The sequence below is a fragment of the Annulohypoxylon truncatum genome, assembly GCF_022578515.1.
Source record: "Annulohypoxylon truncatum strain CBS 140777 unplaced genomic scaffold F4807scaffold_15, whole genome shotgun sequence".
Taxonomy (NCBI): Eukaryota; Fungi; Ascomycota; class Sordariomycetes; order Xylariales; family Hypoxylaceae; genus Annulohypoxylon; species Annulohypoxylon truncatum.
Window position 1 is genome coordinate 499,911 of NW_025953801.1, and position 25,961 is coordinate 525,871.

A 25,961-nucleotide genomic window follows, 5' to 3' on the forward strand; every position below is an offset into this window, starting at 1 on the left:
ACTTCGTATTCAACTCCGAATTGATGGATCTTTAGATACTTTCCAGGGTCATTTGTGGAGACAATCAATAGCACTTTCAAACCAACATAACACTTTTTTTACTAACACAATATCGAGTACAACAGATACAATTGGCTCAAATGGTGCTACATAAATTGATTACTTAGGTAACCTTGTTTTGCAAAGTTTTACTTAAATATTATGAGCTATTACAGTGAAAGTAGAATTAACTATCCGTCTATCTGGGTACCTAGTAAGTTCAAGATGTATGACACCGCGTAGAATTCCTATTTTTCCACAAGAATGGACTCGCCCAGATGTCGTAATGCAATTATAACTCCAGTAATCACTGAGTTGTGGGCTTCTATTATCCTCGAGAAGCCCAACCTAGCGCGGAAGAACTCAATCCCAACGGTTTTAATCGTAATGTCAATGGTGACGAAGATCACCACAGTATAGTGATAAGGCTTTCACCTAAACAAGGTCTGGTTATCTATATATCTTGATTCAAGTAAAGAGAAAGTCCTTTTGAATGTATAGCCCTTTCGTACGAGTCAAAGCTCTGGGTAAATGAAGCCGGCCTTCAGATTAAGCACTTCTTTCCCCTTCTAATTTATACGTACGAAACTCCTATGCCCACATATTCCATTATTCCCTATCTAAGAACATTCATCATTTACTCTGTGCACACTACCTGCAAGATATATGGGAAATGGAGGAACTTGCATGACTCCCACTCCCTTATGGCAAACTCGGTATCGCAAAACATTCGCTTTACTTCCTATAATTGACGGAATAATATATATCGAAATTTCTTCAACCCATTTTGCATCAGACGATAGCTTAGATAGAAAGCGTCTCGAAAATTTAGCCTAACTAAGGGGTTCCACAAAGCCTCACCATAGTTGTAGTTCGAGAGCAAAAGGGGGTGGGGTGAGATCAGCTAGGAACCTACGCACAGGATTAAACGAGGACAGGATTTTCACCAGGCCTTCACAGTATGTCGTTCAGCTCATATCATGTCATACTTGGCATGGTAACATCTTCTGGTATTCTATGTAGTTCTACAATGCTATGGGTTGTTCAGTCCTGTAGAAGAGCAACAAGAATAAAGGAGACCATATGGTCACAATACTACCTAGGTAGCTAGTATGTGCTTTTATTCATGTTGCATTATAGTATTGAAGCGCAGATTGTCCCTTATGTCGACGATATGTGTAGCCAGGTATTTATGCTTATCTATTAGCGGTGAGTTCGTCAATCTCCCATAAGATATAATAAAATTGAATCAATGTTTTCTGGAATCTATCCTCCTTGGCCTTTCAATAAGACCTTAGTTACCACTCAAAAATCTAGTGTCTTCTATCTCTAGGTTACGTTATTGACTCGGTTCCTACTCAGCCATCCTCAATCCACTTTGCTATGAGTAGCTTCCGCGGCAGACTAGACTTAAAGGCAAAGCATAAGGATGCTTTTGGGATATTCAAAGCTATTCATAAAAAGCATGAGGAACTCAAATACTACCTACATTTCAACGCTGGACTATAAGTGTTGGAATATTAGGTGGCTGGAAGCCTACGCCCAGTATCTCAGGGGTATATGTGTTCTATCTACGGACCTCCACCTACTCCTAGTAACTTAACCTTCTAATACAACAAGTATGACACTCATAACCTGCGTCTATCTCAATAATACCTAGCGTGCAAGGAACTGGACATATATGGCGGGATCAAAGCTTCACACCCAAAGCATCGCAAGGTTGGGTTATTGGGTATTCCTTCATACTTATCTACAACAGGGGACTGCTGAAGAATTTGAAGATTACAGTAGTGCCGTTTTCGCCATCATCTGGATTCCCTGCTGCATATTCCACCATCCTTAGTAAATCTCAAGGTACTTCCGCAAATCTCAAGGGTCTATTGAGGAATAGGGGTTTCTACAGTCCCATCCCTTGCCGTGATTGGGACCTCTAAAAGATATGCCGAAATCGGTTTGATGTAGAATAAAAGCTCTCATATTTTATCATTCTGTTAGTTATATTCAGGTGGCTTCGAGAGGCACTTCAGAGTTGTACAGGCATCTTGTGGCGGGTGGCACAAAAGATTCGTCAAATTCGGGCTAGATATAGTACAAATAGTTAGTTAGGCAGACCGTAAAATGAAACCTATCTGCTTACAGCGCCATCCGGAGCTATATACATCGTAGGGATGCACCGTAAACCGTTTCTGAATATGGTCCCGGCGCAGGTTGCCTCACGAATAGCCGATCTAACACAGTCATGCTCTGCATCTCGGGGCTCCCACCGCGGACTGAAGTCGAATCTAAGATTGATGCCGGGTTTCTGGACGACCTGTCCAATAGAGGTATCGGCAGCCCAGGTGCGTAGAGCAGGAAGCTCTGGTGCTCTACCCAAGTTGCAGTTGAAAAAATCAGGCTGTCCAACGGCACAGTTGTACATCATTCTCGCCTTGAAGTTGTTGCACCAGGTAACAGGATCTTGACCATTTCCGGAGAGCTTTCTAAATTGTTTTATATTAATGTGAAGCACATGGAACTATCAAAGTGTAGTGTATTCCCTTACATATGGTAGCGTAAGCGGTGGAATCTATAGCCCCAGTTGTAGGTATCGGCTTCGCAGTACTCCGTACACTCGGAGCTGACATATGGCATATAGTTCATGGCCCACTTGCATTCATCGGTACCATCGTATTGCCAATTCTCATTGTACTGTTAATGTTTGTATTAGTTATTCTCGTCATGGATACAATGCATTAATAGACATCGGCGAATGACACTATCGTTCGGAGAGTCAAGACAAGTGACGTAGTCAAGGCATAGATGTAGGATCTGTGATTAACTCACGTGTTCATTATTAGTTGTGATATTGCTGGAGATGATAGTTCCATTCGGTAAGGTTAGAAATTGATTGAACTGAGATAGGTTCGTAGAAGTCGAATAATCAACATTGACAACTCCCGCCGGGAAGGCGATTATCTGCACGACCAGGGACAGCAAAGCAACAGGGGCGAATTGCATTATGCCTAATATCATGTGAGCTGTGTCAACTGTTGATGTGATAGCTGTTAATGATGAGCGTAGATGCACTGTAAGGGTGGGTGTCGGAATTGAAGAAAAAAGAAAGGGGGAACTTGAGTAAACATTTTAGTTGAGCAAGCTGTTTGTAAAGTACCACTAATTGTGAAGAGTGCTTGGTAGAGTAATGGAAGTAACGTCCTATCAGTTTGAAGGAAGGGGAGATTGGGATGAAAGACTGATGTCAGGCGCAACCGTCGCTTCAGGATATGGAATTAACTCATGTCATATGTATCAACTCTACTGATATCGGCATACATGCATGATTAGCGGTGAACTGATAGAAATTGAAGCCAAGGTTGACTGCAAATTTTGGTTAGAGCACGCTTTCGATTTTATATCTCGTATATAGTATCATATCATTCGTAAGACACCAAACATGTCAACGACGGTTTGAACGATCCAAAATATCAAAACATGACCATCACTTATCTTATTCATCGTAATTCTCACGCTAGGTTGGTCGCGACGCTGGTTTAAGCATCACCTTGAGCGACCAATTTGCCCACGACCATGTACTTGCTCAAGAATCTCTCTTCCCAACCTTGCAAGCTCTCAAACTCCTCAGGACCGAGTCCGTCAAGCTTGTCGAGCGGTCCGTCGAGGTCCTTGGTCAGCATGTCCTCGGCGAAGCTGTGGAAGGCTAGGCCACGGCTAGCATCGCGGCCGGCGAAATTCTCGTAGGGGCCGCCGGGTCCGTAGAAGTTGCGGCCGCTCGTGACGTCGAACACCCGACCGCGCACAGCTAGAAATACTGGCATGCCGTTTTCCCCATTGTAAGGGAGCAGTGTGCGCGGGGTGAAGACCCGGAAGACGATGGCAGGTGGTTCGCGCGGTAATGTCGCCGGCGGCGACGGCTTGTAGAGCAAGTATGTTGTATAGAGGGTGATGACGGCGAGGATGATGTTGAGAGGCGTGGCTAGGCCGGTGCTGGATGGGTCTATGTTAACCGGACATGCCGGAACTACGGCCATACGGTGTTGGAAGGAAACGTACTATATCTCTGAAGGGGCTTTAGCAGCCTCCTGGGCTACGCGCTGGTTTACGTATTCCATTTTCTCTCGAATCAATAGTATCTTCACGGAGCTACTAGTATGTAGCAGTTAGGACGAAGCGAAGATCTAATCTTCACAAAAGACGACGAGAGTGATGAAATTGAGTTGGTGTAAGATGAGGATTAGAGAAGGTAACCTGCGTACCGTGGTGGGGTATCAGGTAGGCACTGTCTAGCATACTTCGGATGGTCCGAGCTTCGAATCCTATTCTTACCATTACTAATCCCTGAAGCTTCAAGGCTTTTAGCTTATTTATAGAGTGTCAAACATGGATGCTACCATTGATGTAATGGGTATTTCATTATAAAGTTGAACATATTATTGAATGCCTTCAATTCTGCTCCTGTGAGATATATGGACTGGTAAATGATTTTGTGTCTGGATTTTGTATTGTTTGCGAATAGAGCGCTGAGAGCGCTTGCTGTGAGGAAGTTTCTTTTAGGCGTATGCTTACGCAAATCTTACAGGTATTGACTTGCTACCTCAGCACATAAATGCCGGCAATGATGGGGCTAGTCTCATCACTCTTAAGCTTTTGCTGGCTACGCTATAAAGGCGTTCGTATTTGGTAGAACATAGATAGGTTAGCTGTCACCAATTCGTATATGAGTTAGCCGTTACCTTTGTAGGTTTGTTTATGAAGTGTTCGTAATACGAAAGACACGATGAAGTGTACCTAATCCGGATGTCGATGTTGTATGTGGGAATCAATCAGCCTTACCAGGTCTCTGTTTTAAAGTTCACGCCAATACTATGGTGGAAGTCAGTTTGTAGTTGTACCGCCTAGCTCCAGCGCAATGGATCACGCTTCAAATTAATAGTCAAGTGCTACCCAAGCTTTCAAAAATTGCTGGGCATATGTATCGACAGATATGGGGAACTCCAAACTTCCTCTTGACAACATTTTGTCATCCAGACTTCGTCGCGATGGATATATCGTATCTTGTCATTGCTCACCGACAATTGGGATTTAGTGTTTTCGTGTCAAAGTTCACTGCCAAGGGCCATGGTTCATTAAAATGAATGATTCTCCTATTTTAATTCCGTTCTCCACGTCTTGTGTCGCATCCCGTTCCAAGTCTGCTGCGGCTCAGCCTCATTGCCGTGCCGCAGAGGCTTATCCCCCATTCTATAGCCTGGCGATCAACTAGAACAAAACATCCTAGGTTCCAATAATCATTCACTCCTTTACAGGCTTTGTAAGGCCTGTATGCATTTCACTGTCTTATTACTGGAGAACGGGCTTCTTTCTCCCTCTCTCGTGTCTTCCAATCCCTAGTCCAATAGTCCATCAATCCAATCGCTGCAATCTCCTCGCTATCGATATCCTCTTCCCGCCCTTTTCGAATTTCAGAAATAAAATACGTACATGCAGACCATGATCTAAGAAGGGCACGAGGACACCAGCCCTACCATGTTACGACGGATTATCCGTCCCGCACGACGCCTACCAATATGGCTTTTACTCTCCGTCGCCGCGCCTTTCGTTTTCGAAGTTATTTTGCACTTATGGCGGTATAACGTGCCGCGGCCCGCGAGCGAGCTCGATACACCGTTTTTTACATCATGTCAAGAGCCGGACGTTAGTGCGAAGCGAGAGAACGCGATCCTGGTCATGCTTGCGCGGAACCACGAACTCGAGAAGGCTAATAAAACAATCACTTCGATCGAAAGACAGTTCAACAAGTGGTTCAACTATCCTATCTTATTCCTTAATGACAACCAGTGGGATCCTAAGTTCATAGAGGTGTTAAATAAAACGTCACGAGGATTAGCGACTTTCGAGGTCATACCGCAGGAGATATGGACGTTTCCCGAAGGCGTAGATGCGAATGCGGCGAAGCAGAATATAAAAGAGCAAGGCGAGATGGGGATTCCGCATGCCGGTGAAGAAGGATACCACCACATGTGTCGCTTTTATTCGGGGTAAGTATACGCTGCATAATGCATAGTCGCAGGCCGAGGATTGCCGTAAAAGAGCATTGAACTGACAAGCATCGAAGCAAATTTTACCAGCTCGAAGTGCTGAAAAAGTACAAATGGTACTGGCGACTCGAGCCCGACGTTGATTTCAACTGCGCGATCTCATATGACCCATTCGTTCAGATGGCACGACATAAGAAGGTCTACGGCTTTACGATTGCGTTATGGGAAATAGGCAAATCATGCCCGGGTCTGTTCCGCTCCGTCGCCGACTGGAAGGAGATGATGGGTATTCCTACAAATAACCTCTGGAAGGCTATGGTATCGGCTTCGTGGGTGCCGTTCCCATTCCGACGATTCATGAGCTGGCTTCCGCATCGCGACGCCTACGGTGATGAATGGAGTTTGTGCCATTACTGGAGCAACTTTGAGATTGCCGACATGGACTTTTTTCGAACGAGGGCGTACCAGGATCTCTTCGACTACTTGGACAAGAAGGGCGGATTCTACTTTGAGCGGGTAAGCAATTCCAGCCGATTCATGGTGCTTAAGCTGCGTACAACCAGTCGATCTAACATTCATATAGTGGGGCGATGCCGCGGTACATTCCCTTGCCGTCGCAATGCTCGTAGATCCGCGGAAGGTACACCACTTCGAGGATTTCGGATACCGACATGACCACCTATATCAATGCCCTGCTAACGCGCCAGGAGGCCAGCTGCCCGAATCCCAACTGCTAGGAAGCGGGACGTGGTCACCAGAGATGGATAATGGAATCGGGTGCCGCTGCGAATGCGACGGGCGGGTAACGAGTAACTACGGGGGTTATTGTCTGAACAAGCTAAAGCAACCTACCACTATAAAACGGCCGTGGTTCACATGGCTCCTATAGCAAGCATATAAGGTAATCGGCATTTCGGTTGTTTATATCTATTGTCATTGCCTCTTAACCAATTTCCGTTGGGTTCTTCTTGCATTGGACATATAAACAGGGAGAGCATAGCCCTAGGTGCTCGCGGTGCTTCTGGCGTACTTGTATTTATATAAAACCATCGCATGGGAAACGGGGACTGGATGAACTGGATACCACGGAACGGCTACATCATAGATATAGGGGATCTCGCATGATCGCACGTGCGCATCCGACCGGTTGGAACAGAGAAATACCAGTCGTGCGTTACATGATGAAGCAAGTTAATACTTGAGATTTTCCAGAAGAGGCTAATTGCCAAAAATAAGGACTAATGTGCGATGCCTAAAAGGGATGATGGAATTTCCTGGCTCCAATTTAGATCATGTTCGTTACTAGTAGGCACAGTAAGCAGAGAGCAGTTCTAGGAAGATTCATGGAATTTAGGATGTTTTGCTAGGGCTTCAAACATTTAGCAGCATATATACGTTCCGATGATTAAATGCCTATACATATACGCCAGAGGCGGCAATCCACCTCCATAGCCGTTCCTATTCTAACAACGAACGCCTGCAATGCAACCACGACGCCGAGACGTAGATATCCGTACTTAGAACAGACCTACACCAACCTGCTCTATCCTGTTTCCCGGGGCGCGAGGTGTGTCATCTCTACGTCTCCCTTTTACTTCACCCTACCAACCATTCCCCCCTTTTCTAAAATTCCCTAAGGTAAACAGAGCCGCACTCAACTAAGCCGCAACTTCTAGTCGTCGTCCTCGTACTTGGGGCCCTGGATATTATGGTTATGGTAGTCCGGGAGCAGGATGTCGTCGACATCTAGGCCCGTGCCAGGTGTGTTACGGATCCACTCGGTCTCGACGCGGAAGAAGATCCATATCCACCGACGGAACACCTCCAGTAACTCGATCACGAAGATGGAGCCCTCCCAGTCGGCTATGCGGCCGAGGTGCGGGCTCAGCTTCAAACTCCACGTGCATCGCAGAACCAGGTCCATCGCGATAACCACGTAGTACACCCCGGGCGGCCCAATATGCAAGCGGCGCCGCAGCCCGAACGCCTTCAGCTCGGGCGAGTTCCGCGCCTGGCTGTCGAAGAGCAGGAGGTCCCAATCCTTCGCCACGTCCCAGTAGAAGCTGTAGAGCGAGTTGACGGCGCAGGCGACGATCCAGGCCTGGTAGTAGTGGTGCGGGGGCGGCTGGCCGCCGGAGGAGTTGCGCTGGAGGGCGCTGAAGACGATGACGGGGAAGGCGGTGGCGTACTTGGTGGCGTTGGCGAGGTGCTGGCCGCCCCAGCCCGTGGCCTCGGTCATGCGGCCGCGGCGCACGCGGCCGTACTCGATGAGGCACTGGCGCAGGCGGATGAGCGAGGGCAGGGCCATGACGAGCGGGACGACGACGGTGCCGCCGCAGCTGCGGTCGGGGCGCGCCGTCGCGCCGCCGCCCTCGCTGCGGAAGAACATGCACAGCGCCACGTACAGGTCCGCGAGCACCTTGGCGTAGCTCGTCAGCACATCGGCCAGCAGGATGTCGCCGAAGCGGCCGTCCTTGGTCTCGGCGAGCCCGCCGACGCTGATGCGCTTGAGCGTCGAGCGCAGGCGCGCGCGCCCGCCGTGCGACAGCGACTTGAAGACGGGCGCGAACACGAGGATGCCGAGGAGCACGGTGAGGTACGTCAGGGGCAGCCAGTCCCAGGCCAGGACCAGGTCGGGGTTGCGGTGTGTGAAGACCCAGAAGACGAGCAGGGCGAAGGCGTAGATGGAGGAGAGGACGGTGGCTAGTCGGTAGGTCGACAGGTGGTGCGTCGGGTGGTGAGGCGAGGGCCGGCCCGGATAGCGGATCAGAGAGGGCACGTCGATGCCGATGAGGTAGAGGTAATGTAGGTTAATGCCCCATGCCCAGACGGCTGTTTTTGGTGTAAGAAGAGGTGTAAGTTTCAATTCGATCTATGACTGGTCAGCAAGGTAGGACGACGAACCTAGCACGATGATGAAGGCCACGCGGTACGGCAAGGGAAAGGTCAAGCTGAAGGAGTCGAGCTCCGACTCGACTGCAGGATCACCGTCCATGGCCCGGGGAGATCTGAGTCCGTATAACTAGCATCGAGACCTAATCCCCAACGTCCAAACCACAAATAGTGGTATTCAATAAGCGCCGAATTGGAACTAGAGAATAATTCTGTCGAGTTGTGAAATGTGAAATATAAAACAAAAAGAAGGTAGGGATAGTCAGATATTCGTATACGCATATGTACATGCCAGATAATGATTTTATTGAAATTAGCGGCCTGGCGACGTCACCTTGGCGAGGCTACGTACCGCGAATCCCTGCTGCGCTAGCGCTCTTCATGAGCATGCCGAACCCCCCTGGCTCTTTGTTTAGTGGAAGTCAATCGCGGCTGGCCCAATCGCCGAGGTACAAGCAAGCAACTGGCAGTGACATCGATATCCACATATTGGAAGCTTCACCTTTAAAACTTCAATAACTTTCTCTCACACATAGCAATTCAACTTGTGCAATGAGATATCTAGATCACTGTTTCAATCAACGCCTTGCTTAATCGGCATGCCACATCAAACATAGTCGTCGTACACCAACCCAGAGCAACAATGGCGAACGATCCACCACCTCCAACAACCAACAATCCCTCACCATCCACATCCACACCCTCTACCGCCTCTGCCCCCTCAACCTCGGCAGCTCCAAACTCAACACCAAGCTCCCTCCCATCCTCACCCTCATCCTCGCCATACCCCTACGCCTTCGCCCCCGACATAATCCGCGCGCACCAGAAGGACGCGTACTTCCAAGGCCTGCTCACGCACCAGATCACGGACCTGCACCGGCACCTCCTCGGGGCCCGGTCGGCGCACGCCTGGGCCGCCGAGTCGCGCACGCTCGCCGACCTGCTGTACCTGTGCCTGACGACGCTGCTCGGCAACCGGACGCTCGGCGAGGAGTACTGCGGGCTCGTGCAGATCGAAGCCGGGACGGGGGCCCTGCCCGCGCTCTCCAAGCGCGCCGCTTACATCGCGGGCAGCATCCTCGCGCCGTACGGCATCTCCCGCCTGCTCCCCAAGATCCGGGCGCGCATACGCGCTCGCCTGCAGAAGAACCTGGGCCTCTCCCCGGGCGCGGGAGACAGTGACGAAAGCACGCTCGCGAAGCTGAACGGGAGCCGGAGCCGGACGTGGTCCCACAAGCTGCAATCCTACGTGCTAGCCAACCTGTCCTCCATAACCAGCGAAGCACCCGTGCACGCGGCCAGCCTCGCGCTCTTCTACTTCAGCGGGTCGTACTACGAGCTCGCCAAGCGGCTCGTCGGGCTGCGCTACATCTTCACCCACAAGATCGGCGAGTCCTCCGACCGCGCCGGGTACGAGGTCCTCGGCGTCCTGCTCGTCGTCCAGATGGCCGTGCAGGGCTACCTGCACATCCGATCGACCCTAACCTCGTTCTCGGCCCCGCTCTCCCCCTCCCTCTCCCCCTCCAGCCCGTCGTCGTCCGACCGCGCGCGAGCCGGCGCCCTCACCGTGTCCCTGGACGAGAACGCGTACTCGTCCAACAACTCTCTATTACCAGGCGGCCCCGGTGCCGGAGCTACGACCCGCATCGACGTAGCAGCCGCGACGCACACGCCGGTCTGCGGCGCCGGCGGCGTGCCGCGGTACGACCTAGCCGAGGCGCGGAGCATGGGCTGGATTAAAGGGGGCCAGCAGCGCAAGTGCACGCTGTGCCTGGAGGAGCTGAAGGACCCGGCGGCCACGCAGTGCGGCCACGTCTTCTGCTGGACCTGCATCGGCGACTGGGTGCGCGAGAAGCCCGAGTGCCCGCTGTGCCGCCGCGAGGCGCTGGTCCAGCACATACTGCCGTTACGTGCCGTGTAGGAGATATTATTGGGGGCCAGGGGAGAGGGGGGTATGATACAGATACAAATACCGTATATACGTAACGGCTACGGTTGCTTGCGGCGGAACCGGCTTGGCTACGTAAAGACGAGACGAGACGTAAGGGGTCAGGTGTAAGTTCAAACGTTATGGAGATGTTAATCTAATCGAAAAGGGGGCGGGGAGGTATACATATTTACATCTTACCATACGCATTACGAACATAGAAGACAGAATATCACATGTACCTAGGTAGCAAGCAAGCGTCACGATATTGGCAATACGATAAAAGAACATATTTAACAGTTAACATCCATTAATATGGAAGATGATAATGCTCTACATGCAATCGAGAACTCTCTCTAGTAGCTTCAGCCTCCCCATCCTCCACATTATCTGCGTTGCCCTTAGCGTAATATTTGAAAACATTTGAAGGACATTGAAGATGTGTACAGGTAGTAAAACAAGCCAGTGAATCTCCCCCCGCCAACTTTGCGACGTCGATGTGATGCGACTTCCTCTATGATGAGGCTTCCTTCAAGACCAGCTCAGAAGCAAAATTGTTTTGATGCGGTACACCGGCACCATATCCCAAACCAACCGACCGACCGACCGCCGCCTACCGCCCACCTTGTTGAAGCATTCCACGCTCAGGTATCACATCCATTAGTTCCCAGAAAAGCATCCGCCTCCACGCTAAAACGCCGTCCCTCTTCCTTTTCAACCGAATCAATACATTCAAGGCTCGATGGGTTCGATCGAAAACAAAACAATCTCCCCGCGTTCATTACGGCGCATCCGTAACGACCGCCAAAGTTCCTTCTCCTCCACTGACTTGCCCAAGCTGGTGCCGGATTCGGATCGCTCACGGTGGTATTTCTTCAGAGCCTTGTTTACGCTGCAACCCCGTTCACTCTCCGGACCCTTGTTGCATAAGCTCAAGAAAAGATCGGATCTCGGCCTGTAAAGAATCATCTGACCAGACTCTCCTTCTTTCTCATCTCCCGATTTCGATTTGGGTCGGTACTCGATCAACTTCGGGGCCTTGTCAGAGCTTGAATGACGCCGAGTCTTCTTCTTATCCTTCTTGTCCTTATCCGACGAGTGCTTCCTCTTCTTGGAAATCTTCGACTTAGATGTGCCCGACATGAAGGCCTTGAGACCTCCACTAAGAGTCTCCGTCCGACTAGGCTTAGATTTGTGAGACTTAGAATGTTTCGTCTTCTTGATAGGGCTCGCAGGAGAGTTTTCTCCTCCGTCACCTCCGGAATAATCTGGCGATGGGGGGAATTGGGACGGACGCATGAGACGGTTGAGACCTCCGGTCAAGCCTGAGTGCAGAACAGGCGGCGCGTCGGTCATGACCTCGTCTCCGCGTTGTGCCGTAAGTGCTAACGGTCCCGGGGTTTCAATATGGAGCCGCTTGCGCTTCTTGTCCTTCTTTACCTCACGTTCGCCTGTGCTATCCTTCGACTTCCTTCGATGAGTCTTAGGTGCTGGTGTTTGATACTTGGTAGGCGGTGCAGCATCCGGTCCAAACTGAGCCATCGCTTCGTCATCAACCATATATCCTGTTGGGTCTACGTAGTTATCTTCCAGGCCTTGGTCAAATCGCACTAGCTGTCGACCGCCGCCGCCGCCGCCGCCACTGGCTTCCACCATATTGTTGAAGTATTGTAGGTTGACATTGGACACGTTAGGAGTCTGGTCAACCAAAAAGTCGAATACGTTCACGTTCGGGTCGTCATCGACGGCTGGCGGAGGAGTAGGCGCCTCTGGAGGAAGGTTCGCCTCTGCATTCCCATCGTCTTCGTATACCTGATACTGTCGGTAATCTTCGAACTCCTCCGTCACGTCTTCGACGTATGCGTTATGAGCCATAGTTTCAGACCTGCCAGAGGGTTCGGCGCCGTTGGATTTTTGCCTCTTTGGTTTATAGAGTGCACCTTGATATTTTTGTTCTTCGCTCATACAACTCTGGTAATGTGTGTTAGATGCTGCCGTCTTATCGACAGGATAAACTGCAGAATTGCGACCTACATTATGCGCGCGATAGTCAGTGCCGTAGAAGTGGACCATGCAATCAATGCAGGTGAAAGTAGCGCCGCGACAACGGTTTCTATGTGGGTCGAGTTTCTTCTTGGTTAAAACGTCACCGCAAGCCTGTGGGGAGGAAAGATAAAAGTTAGATGGCAGAAAATACAATGCAAGTAAGTGTCTGTTGTTAAAGAGATGCGAAGAAAGATACGGAGAATGCAATTGGGTTTCAGGGGGCGTGTGTTTTATCTGGTTGGAGGGGCAGAGGGGTGAGAGAGATCAGGAGGCAATACGTTCCAATACGTTCCAATATTATGGGGTAGATATAAACAGGGGTGGTGTGGAAGGGGTGTGCAGGGTGTGTAGGGTGTGAAGGATGATGGATGGTCAATGCTAAGGTTGCTAGGTTGGTGTATTAGATTGCGTATGGGTGCGAATGGTGCGTAATGGTGATCGCTAGGATGGCGCGAGGGATCTTTAAGGGGTTCCACGGGTAGCGCAACGCGAAATGTCGTGTGTTGCTCGAAACAGATGGATACCAGAAGAGGGAGGGTTGGGCGTGATGGGTAGAGGGCCGTGATGTCAGGCACGCTTGGGGCTTGGGGTTTAAATTATGGAATTGGCGATATTACCTCACACGAGAAGGAGACCATGTTTCTAACTGGTCTAAATGTGATGTGCTGTCGGGTATGCTAGAAGCTGATTGGCGCGCAGCGGTGCAAATTTCTTGTGTGTCTCTGGCCGTGAGTGGTCGAGAGAAGAAAATTTGTTGTTGTTTTCTGTTTTTGTCTTTCCTTGGGGGCTGCAGCAGATGGTGCAGATGCTAGATAGCAGATGGCAGTGCAGGTATTCTAGCCCTCAACAGGCGAAGTCGGGAAAGGGGACCGAAGCTGATAGGACAGAAGAGACAGCCTAGAATTCCCAAGACGGGAACAATATAGTAATGATAGACAGGCGTTCCTGGCTGGTATGGTAGGATTACTAGTCTTCTCCTTCCCAAGGGTTCGTAGACTCTTCGGAATGAAGAGTCTCTTGTCTCTTGGTTTTTAGATAGTTCGTCTTAATAGATGGATAATGGGCATAAAATGCGTCGTCATGAAAACCTGTCTGTCATACGAAGCCCGACCGGACAAACCTGGTATGACCCTCTCAGCCCTCTCCAGCGGTACCGGACGAAGATAAAGATTAGAGGTAGACGCAAGGCCTACGTCCGAAGCGCCCAAGTGCAAAACAGGGGCGGATCCAAGCGTTCGTTGGTTTCCGATGTCAGGGCACTCTTTATTATTAGAACAGAGGACGATCTGGTCTGGGGTAAACTGTTGCGGGCTGAATTGCTATAGGCCAAGGGAGTAGGAATCAAGGAATTGGAGGCGGAGTTGATTAAGAATAGAATTCAGAATTCAGAATTGAAGCCTTCTCGGGTGTGAATTAGAAAATAAAAAGAGTAGTTTTGATCGTGATCGATTTGGTGTAAAGGATCTCAGTTATATGGTTCTGTGCTGTGACTGGACAATGGGTGACTGCAGATCTTGTGAAGATAAATTTTTTCTTCTTTTTGAGAAATTAGGTCCATTGCAGTTTTTCGCGTTGGGCGCCGTTGCGTTATGCGCGGTTCCTCAATGGGGAGCGCTTGCTCTCGCAATTGGGATGGCAAATGTTTGTTTTGGGATAGCAACGGATAATTGGCAACTGGCAACGGACGCTAGCACGCTAGTACGAGTTTAGCTCGGTTGCCACTGCCTACGGTACCCAACTCCAGTCCCATCCAGATGATCCAGCCCATCCAGCCCATCTAGCCTATCTAGCTTCGTACCCCCAGACGATCCCGTCGTCAGCATTGGATCGCATTGGACAACATTGGACGTAACAAGCATGCTAATTCGTTTGGTCGATGGCCAGGTCGATGGCCGGGCATGATTCTTCTAGAAAAGATCCAACCTTTTACGGAGTAGAATCTACGATGATCGTCTTCATTGTGCATGAAACAATACGAATAAGGTAGGTGGATTGAATCCATGCTTCTCTACATGGTGTGAATTCTGAAGGGCTGATCTATTTCTGGTCTCTTTACTAAAAGAGCCAACATTCATGCTGTGTTAGGTACGATAACGAAGGCATAAACAGGTATAAAAGTATAACATATATCCAAAAGAATGGAAGTTAGGTTATGTAAAACAGGATTAGGACAAGGAGACGTAGGTAGGCTTTAACAAGAGCCTTCCAAGAGACTTAGCGTTTTCTATTTCAATCCAAAACAGGCCCCCTAACCACGAAACTGAATGTTTCCGCTTTGCGAGTTCTTGGTCTCGTGATACAACTTGGAAGTCGTACGTACAAATGTAAATATGTATAGAGTAGGTAACATTCAACCCTAATATGAATCTTGGAAATAAGGCGACTATTGGCAATCAAGGGTGAAGTTTTAGAAATGATCTGCTTGACTAAAAGGGTAGGTAGTTACATAAGATACTCTACACGAGAGTGCAGGTGATTGTCATTCTATTAAAGGTGATTGGGAAGGATCTAGCTAAGTGCAAAGCCAGAGCAAAGCCAATGCAAACCCAATTATGCCGGCCGTAACAAGCTGTCGAGACTGGAAGTCTCAAACTGCTCAGCGGCAGCCATTTTCGGTTATCTTAGCAACAAAACTCAAAACTGGAAGCCTCAAACTAGACGAGATATAGTTAGAATATGAGGTAAGTATCAGGTATGTATTTAAGTACCCAGCCATCAATTGTGGCTCATCGGAAATGTGTAATGATTTTCCAACTGGCCGTTCGGGCTTTCCCTTATTACAACTAGTTAGGTATGTAGCTAAACCCCTGGACCGAGGATTCATCAAAGTGCAATCCAGCCCGATTCAATCCAATCCCAATCACCCAAATCATCCACAGACCACCAAAAGTCAAGACTTCATAGATCCACTCAACGCATGCAAGCCTCCTAAAGGTCCTCCTTTTTTGTGCGTGTTTCATGTGTCTGGTTACCGCATAATTCTTTCCTAACTCTCTCCTTCTCTTCTACCCTTCTACCAACCGGGATTTGCTTGGTTAGGCCATGTCTCCTTCAGGAGCTTCATCGTCAAATCTAAGCTATCCGGAGCAGATAATATCGCTCCTCAGCACCGTGGCCGCTTACATGCGTTTGCCAGCTTTGGCTTCCACGGTATGCCTTCACCGTCATCATCCTTCCAGACTTTCCAGACTTCAGCCTCAACCTCGTCCACCTCTTCGATCTTTGCCCGGGCTTGTCGGCATACACAAGTCGCCATCGCAAGACAATGCCGAGCTGCAGCTGAGCTAACTATCGTAACCCAGGGTGTTGCCGCCGTCTTGACCACCCTATTGTATTTCAAGCAAAAGTGAGCAACGTCATACACCCCTTCCGTCCACCCTCCGGTACAACCTATCGTCTGATGTAGCGGACTAACCATCCTAACCCCATGCTGCAGGGCCTTGATCTACCCATCTCACATGCCCCCGAATGCTCGAACCAATGTTCCTCGACCTTCGCAATTTGGCATCAAAGACTTCGAAGAGCTAGTTATACCTACCAATGATGGCGAGAAGCTATCGGCATTCTACATCCGGGGTCCCAGGGGTGGTCGGAACTCGAATTGTACTATTTTGATGTTCCATGGAAATGCCGGCAACATTGGTCATCGACTGCCAATAGCTCGCATGCTTATCAATTATATCGGCTGCAACGTCTTCATGCTCGAGTACCGGGGCTATGGCCTATCAACCGGCGAACCGGACGAGAAAGGTCTTATGCGCGATGCGCAGACCGCACTCGAATACTTACGAAATCGAGCGGAAACGAGTAGTCACAAGCTTGTAGTCTACGGACAGAGTCTAGGAGGGGCCGTCAGCATTAAGCTGGTATCTAAGAATCAGCATAGGGGGGATATCGTTGGCTTGATCCTCGAAAACACATTTCTCTCCATGCGGTCCCTAATCCCGTCCGTCATTCCACCGGCCAAGTATTTGACTATGCTATGTCACCAAGTTTGGCCAAGCGAGTCGATACTACCATCCATTACCGAGGTTCCAATATTATTCCTAAGCGGCCTTCAAGACGAGATTGTCCCGTAAGTTGTCAACGCTCTATCTACGCTCCACACAGTCTATGAGAAATCGATCATATGATGATTTAAGACAACCATCCACAAAACATGAGCTCCCTTTCGAGCACGGATTAAATTTTGTTCCCTGATAATCAAACCTCATGCTATGAGCTTGGCATGTCTCAGTTGGAGAGCTCAGCTGATTCGTCGACTAACGTCATTTGTCTCACAGGCCCGCTCACATGAGAAAACTATACGAATTAGCTACTACACCTACCAAAATTTGGAAGCCCCTACCTGGTGGTGATCACAACTCGAGCGTATTGGAAGAGGGATATTTTGAGGCGATATCCGACTTTGTGTCCAACATTGCCGGAGATGAGAAGTCATGACTCTCTTGATGACAGTAGACACGTCTATAATACGGCGGCCGGCTAAGAATGAATGCGCCGCGCCTATTGGGTCTTGGACCCTTTTTACCTGAGATACCCCCTACCCTCGCGTCAGATTACGCGATAGGTCTTACCTATGAAATATAGTATATTGATATTTGTACACTTATTTGTACACTTACTACATAACTGATTGGCGTTCTCCTAATTTGGATGTTGAATAGGCGCGACAATGCATCTGCATCCGAATCACACATCACAAAATGTCAGCTTACAGCTAGGGCTCGGGCTCGGCTCCGATTGAGGAGAGCCGAATCTCCTCGCAGGATTCTATCAGCAGTCATCCTTGCGGCTAAATATTGAATGTCCCTCTCCGCGCTTGTCAGGTCTGGTATGAATCACGATTGCCTTGTGCGGGTTCCTGGCAGCAGATACGTGTCACCTGTGAGTTAGGCTCAAGAAAATTGCATTTATTCGCTACCGCCCAATGCCTTTTCATCTTCCAGGGTCTAACTTCCGTGAGTCAGCCCCGAGTCTGAAGTCTCAAGCCTTGGGTATTAGGGCTACGCCTAGTGAGCGGGACTGGGCTCCGGAGCTACCCAAGGTGGGGTTGGGAGCTCCTAGTTCGTCAGATCTTTACCTAGCTGCTTAGATAAGCCCACGATGAGCGGCTGAAGATTTTCATCTCACCATAGCCTAACTTCGAGATCTAGCCCGAGCAGCCGAGAAACGTGTCCCGGCCTTCTGTTTTCCAGACTACAAATTGCCACATTTCGAAAACGAAAAATAACTCACCCTTCAAAGTAGAAGTAACTAAGCCACAATAATCTCAGCCAAAAGCTGAACGCGCCAAGCTACCTTTTCTTCATCTAACAGATCTTGATTGGATATGCGTTGACTTAAATTTCAACTCCTCACGCCTAAATCAACATTGTCCGTGTTATTCTCGTCAAAATACCAACACGTCACCTCATTTAGTTCACCTATATAACAGGCTATAGTGACTATAATTGTCCTGGGCATCATTGGTTTTGGGCCCAGGCACCTATGAGTCAGCTTTACAGGACAATCGTGAGCTGTACAAGAAAGCCCACTCAAAAACTTACTTCGATACGGCTCAGCCTTGTTATGTGGTGTGTCCAAATGATTGTAAGTAAGGTCAGGTTATCACATAGCTTGAAAGTGTACGCTGAGGCTTTGGCATCCAACTCATGCGCACGCTACCATTCTCATCTTATATCATGGATGGCGAGCGTATCGTCCATTCAGTACTTGATAGGTGTCACTAAGCAATGCTACTCTACGGATTAGCCTCATTATTCAAACCCTTCTCTCAGTAAGGATGAATATGAAAGACCAAAGTTTACACGACGCCTTCCGTAAAATCCCAGTACTCCGGACGAGGCTGGCGTAGGGCTGGAAGCTTCAGCTGGAGGAGTCGCATACCAATTAATTATCAGATTCACTATCTTCTAGCATAGAGGACATTATTTTCTCACCAGCAGTAATTCGAATAGTATCTCAGCTCACTTTGATTCGGGGCTCGTTTCTCTTGGGATTATAAGTAACTAGTACACTCACTTTTCAAGCACAAACGTGATCACAATATTGAATTATATGAATAAAAATGGCTTTCCCGTCAGTAGAGGAAGTGTCTAAGAGCCTAGCATTCGTGACAGCAATGTGGAAACTCCAGCCGCACCAAAGCGGCCTTCTGCCCGTCGCCGCTGGGCGAGGGGAAGCACGGGGTCACTTTCCGCACAGGACGCCGGATGAGATGATTCCCGTTAGCCACAGAGAGACGATGATGAATTACTTTATGCTCGGGAAGGCGCTGGTTGCGGGAGTGTCAAGGCACGGGCCCATTTATCAGAACACGAGCTGGTTTAACGAGTAATCAGAAGAGTGCGCTGTGGGTAAGGGGTTGAGCGGATGGTGAGAGCATAAGAGTTTAAGAAGCATTCTCAATATGAAAATAGTAAATCTAAGTAGATAGTAAATATCACTCTGGTCCAGGCTGCATTTATTTGTTCTTACCGCTATTATAAGATGTGGTTACCTAGAACCCGCCAGATAGGGGGAATAGGGGCTAGGCGGGGGCGGACATTGCGTCAAGTTAGCGAGTCTGTCTACCTCTTGGATTATGAGCCTATCATTAAGCCAGGTACAATTTTTAACTATATTGAAGCTCTATTCAGGCAGAATACTCATTTAGGTCCTACACTGATGTAGGTTGCGCTAATTGTACCGAGGATCTCATGACCACTTGTCAATTAAGGGGGATACTTCACTCACACTCTAACCAACTTCCCCCCTTTTATCATTCAATAGATATCAACCCCTCGGTTCTTAGCACGAACCATCAACTTGGGCATCTTCCATAGAGAGATCATCCGAACTTCCTTATGCCAATCGAGGGTTGGATCGACTGGTTCCAAATCGTAAACCCAAAATAGCTTAGCAAGAGTCACATGTAGTTCCAACCAGGCCACATTGCGGCCGATACAAACTCTTGGACCTAGTGAAAATGGTTGACTACTGTCGAAGACATCGCTATTATCAGAATCAATCCATCTTTCTGGCTTCCAAGACCATGGGTCATGGAAGTTTGTCGAGGATAGACAAGCTGCTATAGGGTTCGCAGCCACGTGAACCTAGGAGGGAATGATTAGTTACATTACCTAGAATTGGCTTGTGAGAAACTCATTTGGTAATACTCACTCCCCCGGGAAGAAATTGCCCGTCGACTGTCGCTCCACCGTCAGGCACGTCGCGAGGTAGTGGGAACGAAACCGGGGGAAATACTCGTAGCCCCTCCTGAATGACGGCATGGAGATATTTCATTTTCACCGTAGAAGAATACGTAATTTGTGAATATTGCTTAAACGTATCTCGGACTTCAGCCATCAGCTTAGCGAGAGAAGACGGATTATGGAGCAAAAAGTAGACTATGGCGCTTAAAGCGGTAGCAGTAGTATCACTTCCCGCAATCACTATGTCCGAGGAGTGAGCAGCAATCTGCCTGTCTGATACGACATTAGGATCTCGCTCCTGGATAATCCTAGTCAGCAGGTCCTTGCGATCTGTTTTTGTCTCTATCCGTCTTGATGATGTTAGCACTAGGGGACCAATTGCTGGTTTAACTTGCCTACTTACCTCTTGACTGTATCATGAACAAACCTCTCATTTGTCCTCATGTCTTTCAAGGCTTTCTTGAATTTTCCGTTGAGGAGCACAACTACTCCTCTAGCTAGGGTAGGATAATGATTGAGGACATCCACAAGCACAGCCATCATTAACGAACCGATAGCAGCGGCGATCCAAGGGTGTCTCGTCTCTGTACAGAAATCCATTGTCAATTGGTTGAAAAGATTTTATAACGATCTCAATACTAACCCTCATCTAATGCGCCGAACGCTTTGCCGAATGCCAGGTCGCCCATGACATCGAAAGTCATTGCCTCGAACATCAGCCCAATGTCAAATCCTTCTTTTTTGGAACCCCTGATGCCAACTTGACGAATAAATTTATCGACAGAGGTACAGATAAGCTCCTCTTGTTCGACAATTGCGCGCTCAGAAAAGGCACTAGCCCAATGGCTTTTCATTTGTTTGTGAACTTCAGGCCTCCTTTCGCTAACAATGGTCGAGAGCCCGCGGTTGAATTCCTCCGTCGCGAAGCAGGCGCCATCGTAAAATTTACCCTTTTGAAAGGTTTGGCGGCCAGACCCGTGGGTATGAATATCCTTCCACGCCTGTGCGGTATTAAATGAGACCTCATTTGGGCCGACGCGGACGGTAGGGCCTGCAGTAGATTAGCTTCGCTGAACTTGTACGGCTAGGTGAAGTAGACGGACCATATTTATTGTGCAGTTCAAGCATCTTAAAAGGTTGACGACCTCCTATGAGCCACCAACAATAAGGGATCTATTTTCCATAAGCGATGATCTCACTGGGAATTCGTTCGAGAACACACATCACTGATGGCGGCCAACCAGGGGCCGGGAATCTTGGACAGTGGATGGAAGTAGAAATGATAAATTATTTGAAACACCCAGAGACCAAAGAGCTAGGTAATAGGTTTTAATTAGCTGTGTCATCATCATTGGAAGTCATTCATACCACTAAGAAGCATGGCAGAATGCCAGCTTGAATCGTCTCAGTGAACATTGCGTAGGTAGGTATATTTTCTCTGACTTCGCTGTAATAGGAAGGGTTGTTTGGTGTATACTCCAACTAAACCAGGAAATATAGTAACACGACATATCTAGAAATGTAGTAGTTCGCAACCCAAAGGCGATTCCTTGAGCCCTATTATATATATTGCTTACCACTATACAGTTATTCCCGTCGTGTGACTCCAAGATGCAATCGCAAAATTCTAGCACTCGCATAATGTGACAGTTCCACAGCATTGGAAGGTCGTAATACAAGATAACCGGATCTCCTGAGGGGATAAAACGGCGATATACTCCATGCGTGGTCATCAGTCTTTCCCGGCGGTCCAGCCACAAGATGACCCGGAAATAGCTCTCGATCACCACAGATCGAATGCGTTTCACTAGTATCTCCTAGCTGGTGTGGAGCAAACTTATCATATGATGATGTCTAATTGGATTAGATGGACAGAGGCGTTATCTGATGCAATGTTTAGAGGGTGGTTCATGGTACGGGGAAGTGGGAGGACTCCGATCTATCTGTGAGGATATCAAATGTTATGCCAACTTGCATTAGAATACACCTATTTGGGTAGGTATGTAACATTACTACATGAGCTGAAGACTTATCACAGACCGGTTTGGACTCGTACAGATTGATTGCGTATTTATTTAAAGCATTCTTGGATATGACATTCATGTTAGATCTCCTTTGAGGAAAACGACAGGTCATCAGAATGATCTATCATCTTTACGAGATGCCTACCTACATTGCAATGCTTTATGATGGCCCGTTGAGATATAATGGCTGAGCAATTCTGTTAGGAGAAATCACTATCCTTGAGGAAGAATTACTTTCAAGAAGTTGTCCATGGAGCATTGGTTGAAAGGGTAGCAAAATAAATGTGCCGTAATTTACGCCAGAATTAACGGTATTGCGACAACACATGTTACCCTCTCTACGAACTTTGGGTGGATATGGGTTACATTATATCATCTATGTCTGCTTATATAAGGTAGTAGTCTGGAACACATAGCCTGTTATTATAGGTAGAGATTTGTGTCAACTTATGCTTACATCTGAGGTCCATTTTACAAGCTATACTTTACTTTCCAATCCCTAGCTATAATATCAGGTCGGCTTGGGGTTGAAAATGTCTAAATGTTGAAAGGAACTCCTGAAAACATTAGACTTGGATTGGCAAATGGTTACGCGTTATGACACTACCCCTTAAGATCCCTAGCATGAAGTCGTATGTAAAAGCTGGTAGGAGTCTCCTATGCCTCGGAGGATTTCATCACGGGCCAAGAAAAGAGATCGTCTAAGTACTTATATACTCATCCACCGTGGATATAAAAGTATTTACGTGCTATTCGTAGGTACCTACACATTACAATCTAAATTTGAGGCTATTACAAGCTTCACAAAGGGGTTTATAATGGACCTTTCCCTCTTACTGAACGCGCATCACTTTAGCTAAAGTGTTTATATGATACATATGACCAGCACTCATCGTAAGGAACGCGGGCCACGGGTACTAAAAGACTTATTATATTCGCAGAAGTGAGTTATAATGGACCTGTTGTTATTTATTCACTTTGGCGCGCCTTACTCTTAACTATTTATAAGGGTATATCATTATAGGTTTAAGATTCCGTATGAACTCATGGGAGCGGAAGAAAACCAGCACATACTGATTAGGTATGGATCTGCGTCGTAAAAACTACCAAGAGATATATCGTTATGCACAGGAACTTTGTGGGGTTTACTATGGGATTGATGGCAACTCCGGAAATTTGAGGGTATATGAATATGAAATATCTACCTAGGTAACGAAGTTATCACATGCCATGTGGCATCATCACTCTTTTTGATATAGTTATTGTGATATAATAATTATCACTATAATGCGAACTTTAAATACTTACGTGGCTAGGCCGGAGTTGAGACCGTTACTCATTCATCTAGGTATGCGAATAACAGATCTGTAGGTAAGGGACTGATACTCATGTGAAGCCCTCTCTAGGTAGGCTTATAAATCAACCTTCCCGAGGCATGAAGAAAATGATTCCCCTGACTCTCTTGTGGTAGCGCTTTGATGTTAGGGTCGTATAGACATCGGCCATGTACAAAAAGACCCGGTAACTGTGTCAATACCCAGATATTTTGCTTCGGCATTATGTATAACAATCCTTCAGGATTTTCCTCAGTTGTTCGAGCATGCAGAATGTACCTATGAGATTCTATACATCGAGATCTTAGGAGGTCTATATATCATCATCAACTATTTTTCAAGATTCTTAGATACATGTGTGCTTAGTCGTCCAAGATGGCCAAGTAGATCATTGATATTAGGAAACAATTAGAGCAAGGAATATTCGAAGATCATGGAAGAAACACTGTAGAAATGTGGACGAACAGCAGGTGACGGATTGCATGGACTCATGCTGGTCAAGTTGAGAGGTGGTCCGGTCATAGGCGATATCGGCGGCAATGGGATATAAATTATAGAGCTTCTCGACAAGAAAAGCCAATAATCACTTGGCCAGTATCATTGAATGCCGAGTCCTACAATACTCTACGAACCCCATACCTAATCTGCCTACCCAGTTATCAGCCATGATGCCAAGCACAACGAAAGACGAGGTCATCAGCTACGACATCAACGTCCCGTACAAGATCACTGATGACACCCGGACCAAGGTCAAGTACCCTGAGTACATGCCCAGCTGGGACAAGGTGTGGTTCGATCCTCTTCCGCCCTTTGAATTCCAGGATCCCGCTCTCCGGGTGAAAGACACCTCTCTTCCCGAGCTCCACAAGGCCGGGCTTAAGATCACGAACATCACGCCAAAGCTCGGGAGCTACATCTCGGGGATCCAGCTCAACCAGCTCGATGCCGCCGCGAAGGGCGAGCTAGCGTGGCTCGTCTCCGAACGTAAGGTCCTCGCCTTCCACGACCAGGACCTTATCGACGACGGGCCGGCCGCGCAGCAGGCGTTCATGAACCACTACGGGAAGCCGAACTACCAGCCCGTATCCGGGAGCATCAAAGGCCACCCGGGGTTCCACATCATCCAGAGAGACGGCAACCAGGCCGAGCTGGCCAGGTTCCTGGACCAGAAGACTACCACGACGCTCTGGCACCAGGACGTCAGTTACGAGATCCAGCCCCCGGGCTACGTCATGCTCGGGTTCCTCCAGGGCCCGGATAACGGGGGCGATACCGTCTTCGCGTCGACGGATACTGCGTATAAGTAAGCAAAGCCTCACCGACACACCTCTTTTTTTACCCTATTTGAAGAAGAGCTAACGCGTACCGCCCCCCTGAAAGGCGACTCTCGCCAGCAATGCAAGCGCTCGTCGACAGACTGCAAGCGGTGCACACCTCATCCAAGATGATCGCACACACGCGACTAGCAGGAGGCCTGGTCCGGAAAGATCCGGTCGATACCGTGCATCCGCTCGTCAGAGTGCACCCGGTCACAGGGGAAAAGTGTCTCTTCGTCAACGCCGAGTTCATCTCTCGGATCGTCGGGCTCAAGGAGACGGAGCAGAAAATGCTGCTCGATTTCCTCATGCAGCATATCGTGTCAGGGCACGATTACCAGGCGCGCGTCAGCTGGGCCCCGCGGTCGGTCGTGATTTTCGATAATAGGTCGACTTGCCGTATGTTGGGGTTTTTTTGGTTTTTTTTTTAATTTTGCCTTACTCTCATTTTCTTCTTCTTTTGTGTTTAACTGGGCTTGTTGTTTGAGGGACATCTGCTAACTAGTAGGTCGTTAGATACTGCCGTGGTAGATTATGTGGAAGACGGAGAAAACTCCCAGGTGAGACATCTATTCCGGCTCGCGGCGATGGCAGAGAAGCCTATTCCGGTCTCTTCGTAGGGGAAGTTGTGCTGGCGCCGGGAGGGCATTGCGTTAGAATTCGGTGGCAGGATATGCAGATGTCGCGTTAGGTGGATGAACAGAAGCATCTGCCTAGATATGTAGGTATCTACCCTCGTTTATGGAAGCTCTAAACTGTCGTATGCGTTTAATCAATAGATTTCTTGCATATTCTTAAAGGCCGTCTTCGTGATCGTCTAAAACTGCACGTGTCCAGTTTGAGCCTCAACATCTACCTAGGTGGACTTACGATGCATCTGGTTGTTGTGCCGTACGTCTACCTACTAGCTATGGCAGCCATATGTGTTCTCCGTATGTCTGATTGGCCATGACCAAAAATCAACACATATCATTGAAATATTTTGTCGAATATCCCTCCCTTTCCCCCTTTTCGGTAAAGATTGGTAGGTAATCTTTCGAGTTTTTCCGTATTATCTTGCTAATGGCGGGGCACTTCCTCTTTAAGCTCCATGTTGTTGCTCATCCGAAGACTGGTTGCCGCCTATCTTCTTACCCAAGTAACCTAGCCTCA

The 25,961-nt window shown here is 48.3% G+C and overlaps 9 protein-coding genes across 9 annotated transcripts; 4 read left to right on the forward strand and 5 right to left on the reverse strand.

The window, feature by feature from the left end:
• Positions 1-1,961: 1,961 nt before the first annotated feature.
• F4807DRAFT_79950 (uncharacterized protein) lies at positions 1,962-3,457 on the reverse strand. Its single transcript, XM_048003502.1, has 5 exons — positions 3,352-3,457; positions 2,863-3,041; positions 2,582-2,727; positions 2,177-2,519; positions 1,962-2,118 (listed from the first exon to the last, which is right to left on the reverse strand). Exons 2-5 carry the CDS (start codon positions 3,034-3,036, stop codon positions 2,041-2,043), a joined length of 741 nt encoding a protein of 246 aa, XP_047854483.1. The 5' UTR covers positions 3,037-3,041; positions 3,352-3,457; the 3' UTR covers positions 1,962-2,040.
• On the reverse strand, positions 3,408-4,633 carry F4807DRAFT_79987 (cytochrome b5). The gene is made up of 4 exons (XM_048003503.1): positions 4,293-4,633; positions 4,090-4,179; positions 3,526-4,023; positions 3,408-3,458 (listed from the first exon to the last, which is right to left on the reverse strand). Exons 2-3 carry the CDS (start codon positions 4,146-4,148, stop codon positions 3,570-3,572), a joined length of 513 nt encoding a protein of 170 aa, XP_047854484.1. The 5' UTR covers positions 4,149-4,179; positions 4,293-4,633; the 3' UTR covers positions 3,408-3,458; positions 3,526-3,569.
• A 338-nt stretch (positions 4,634-4,971) lies between these two features.
• F4807DRAFT_425064 (glycosyltransferase family 15 protein) lies at positions 4,972-7,404 on the forward strand. The gene is made up of 3 exons (XM_047997938.1): positions 4,972-6,074; positions 6,152-6,590; positions 6,658-7,404. Exons 1-3 carry the CDS (start codon positions 5,563-5,565, stop codon positions 6,961-6,963), a joined length of 1,257 nt encoding a protein of 418 aa, XP_047854485.1. The 5' UTR covers positions 4,972-5,562; the 3' UTR covers positions 6,964-7,404.
• On the reverse strand, positions 7,405-9,239 carry F4807DRAFT_425067 (EXS-domain-containing protein). Its single transcript, XM_047997939.1, has 2 exons — positions 8,979-9,239; positions 7,405-8,906 (listed from the first exon to the last, which is right to left on the reverse strand). The coding sequence occupies exons 1-2, from the start codon at positions 9,067-9,069 to the stop codon at positions 7,747-7,749; spliced, it is 1,251 nt and encodes a 416-aa protein (XP_047854486.1). The 5' UTR covers positions 9,070-9,239; the 3' UTR covers positions 7,405-7,746.
• A 171-nt stretch (positions 9,240-9,410) lies between these two features.
• F4807DRAFT_425068 (RING-1 like protein) lies at positions 9,411-11,197 on the forward strand. Its single transcript, XM_047997940.1, has one exon. It carries the CDS (start codon positions 9,610-9,612, stop codon positions 10,885-10,887), a length of 1,278 nt encoding a protein of 425 aa, XP_047854487.1. The 5' UTR covers positions 9,411-9,609; the 3' UTR covers positions 10,888-11,197.
• Positions 11,198-11,245: 48 nt separating this feature from the next.
• F4807DRAFT_80060 (uncharacterized protein) lies at positions 11,246-13,478 on the reverse strand. Its single transcript, XM_048003504.1, has 2 exons — positions 12,928-13,478; positions 11,246-12,864 (listed from the first exon to the last, which is right to left on the reverse strand). The coding sequence occupies exons 1-2, from the start codon at positions 12,964-12,966 to the stop codon at positions 11,626-11,628; spliced, it is 1,278 nt and encodes a 425-aa protein (XP_047854488.1). The 5' UTR covers positions 12,967-13,478; the 3' UTR covers positions 11,246-11,625.
• Positions 13,479-15,708: 2,230 nt separating this feature from the next.
• Positions 15,709-17,486, forward strand: F4807DRAFT_425108 (BEM46 family protein). Its single transcript, XM_047997941.1, has 3 exons — positions 15,709-16,089; positions 16,242-17,014; positions 17,223-17,486. Exons 2-3 carry the CDS (start codon positions 16,398-16,400, stop codon positions 17,380-17,382), a joined length of 777 nt encoding a protein of 258 aa, XP_047854489.1. The 5' UTR covers positions 15,709-16,089; positions 16,242-16,397; the 3' UTR covers positions 17,383-17,486.
• A 2,012-nt stretch (positions 17,487-19,498) lies between these two features.
• F4807DRAFT_425112 (benzoate 4-monooxygenase cytochrome P450) lies at positions 19,499-21,835 on the reverse strand. The gene is made up of 7 exons (XM_047997942.1): positions 21,504-21,835; positions 21,358-21,450; positions 21,239-21,308; positions 20,779-21,186; positions 20,539-20,719; positions 20,104-20,485; positions 19,499-20,036 (listed from the first exon to the last, which is right to left on the reverse strand). Exons 1-7 carry the CDS (start codon positions 21,549-21,551, stop codon positions 19,707-19,709), a joined length of 1,512 nt encoding a protein of 503 aa, XP_047854490.1. The 5' UTR covers positions 21,552-21,835; the 3' UTR covers positions 19,499-19,706.
• A 2,007-nt stretch (positions 21,836-23,842) lies between these two features.
• F4807DRAFT_80305 (alpha-ketoglutarate-dependent taurine dioxygenase) lies at positions 23,843-25,762 on the forward strand. The gene is made up of 3 exons (XM_048003505.1): positions 23,843-24,796; positions 24,874-25,208; positions 25,326-25,762. The coding sequence occupies exons 1-3, from the start codon at positions 24,159-24,161 to the stop codon at positions 25,427-25,429; spliced, it is 1,077 nt and encodes a 358-aa protein (XP_047854491.1). The 5' UTR covers positions 23,843-24,158; the 3' UTR covers positions 25,430-25,762.
• The last annotated feature ends 199 nt before the right edge of the window (positions 25,763-25,961 follow it).

Coding starts and splice junctions, on each gene's coding strand:
- F4807DRAFT_80060 (XM_048003504.1), bottom strand. CDS start 12,966: ATGGTCCACTTCTACGGCACTGACTATCGCGCGCATAAT. Junction 12,865..12,927: donor CTGACTATCGCGCGCATAAT/GTAGGTCGCAAT, acceptor ACACATTACCAG/AGTTGTATGAGCGAAGAACA.
- F4807DRAFT_425112 (XM_047997942.1), bottom strand. CDS start 21,551: ATGTTCACTGAGACGATTCAAGCTGGCATTCTGCCATGCTTCTTAGTG. Junction 21,309..21,357: donor GGTTGGCCGCCATCAGTGAT/GTGTGTTCTCGA, acceptor TATGGAAAATAG/ATCCCTTATTGTTGGTGGCT. Junction 21,187..21,238: donor TGAACTGCACAATAAATATG/GTCCGTCTACTT, acceptor AATCTACTGCAG/GCCCTACCGTCCGCGTCGGC.
- F4807DRAFT_425064 (XM_047997938.1), top strand. CDS start 5,563: ATGTTACGACGGATTATCCGTCCCGCACGACGCCTACCAATATGGCTT. Junction 6,075..6,151: donor ATGTGTCGCTTTTATTCGGG/GTAAGTATACGC, acceptor CAAGCATCGAAG/CAAATTTTACCAGCTCGAAG. Junction 6,591..6,657: donor GCGGATTCTACTTTGAGCGG/GTAAGCAATTCC, acceptor ACATTCATATAG/TGGGGCGATGCCGCGGTACA.
- F4807DRAFT_425108 (XM_047997941.1), top strand. CDS start 16,398: ATGCCCCCGAATGCTCGAACCAATGTTCCTCGACCTTCGCAATTTGGC. Junction 17,015..17,222: donor CTTCAAGACGAGATTGTCCC/GTAAGTTGTCAA, acceptor TTTGTCTCACAG/GCCCGCTCACATGAGAAAAC.
- F4807DRAFT_80305 (XM_048003505.1), top strand. CDS start 24,159: ATGATGCCAAGCACAACGAAAGACGAGGTCATCAGCTACGACATCAAC. Junction 24,797..24,873: donor TCGACGGATACTGCGTATAA/GTAAGCAAAGCC, acceptor CCCCCCTGAAAG/GCGACTCTCGCCAGCAATGC. Junction 25,209..25,325: donor CGATAATAGGTCGACTTGCC/GTATGTTGGGGT, acceptor GTAGGTCGTTAG/ATACTGCCGTGGTAGATTAT.
- F4807DRAFT_425068 (XM_047997940.1), top strand. CDS start 9,610: ATGGCGAACGATCCACCACCTCCAACAACCAACAATCCCTCACCATCC.
- F4807DRAFT_79950 (XM_048003502.1), bottom strand. CDS start 3,036: ATGCAATTCGCCCCTGTTGCTTTGCTGTCCCTGGTCGTGCAGATAATC. Junction 2,728..2,862: donor TCACAACTAATAATGAACAC/GTGAGTTAATCA, acceptor AAACATTAACAG/TACAATGAGAATTGGCAATA. Junction 2,520..2,581: donor CACCGCTTACGCTACCATAT/GTAAGGGAATAC, acceptor AAAACAATTTAG/AAAGCTCTCCGGAAATGGTC.
- F4807DRAFT_425067 (XM_047997939.1), bottom strand. CDS start 9,069: ATGGACGGTGATCCTGCAGTCGAGTCGGAGCTCGACTCCTTCAGCTTG. Junction 8,907..8,978: donor GGCCTTCATCATCGTGCTAG/GTTCGTCGTCCT, acceptor CACCAAAAACAG/CCGTCTGGGCATGGGGCATT.
- F4807DRAFT_79987 (XM_048003503.1), bottom strand. CDS start 4,148: ATGGAATACGTAAACCAGCGCGTAGCCCAGGAGGCTGCTAAAGCCCCT. Junction 4,024..4,089: donor AAAGCCCCTTCAGAGATATA/GTACGTTTCCTT, acceptor AGACCCATCCAG/CACCGGCCTAGCCACGCCTC.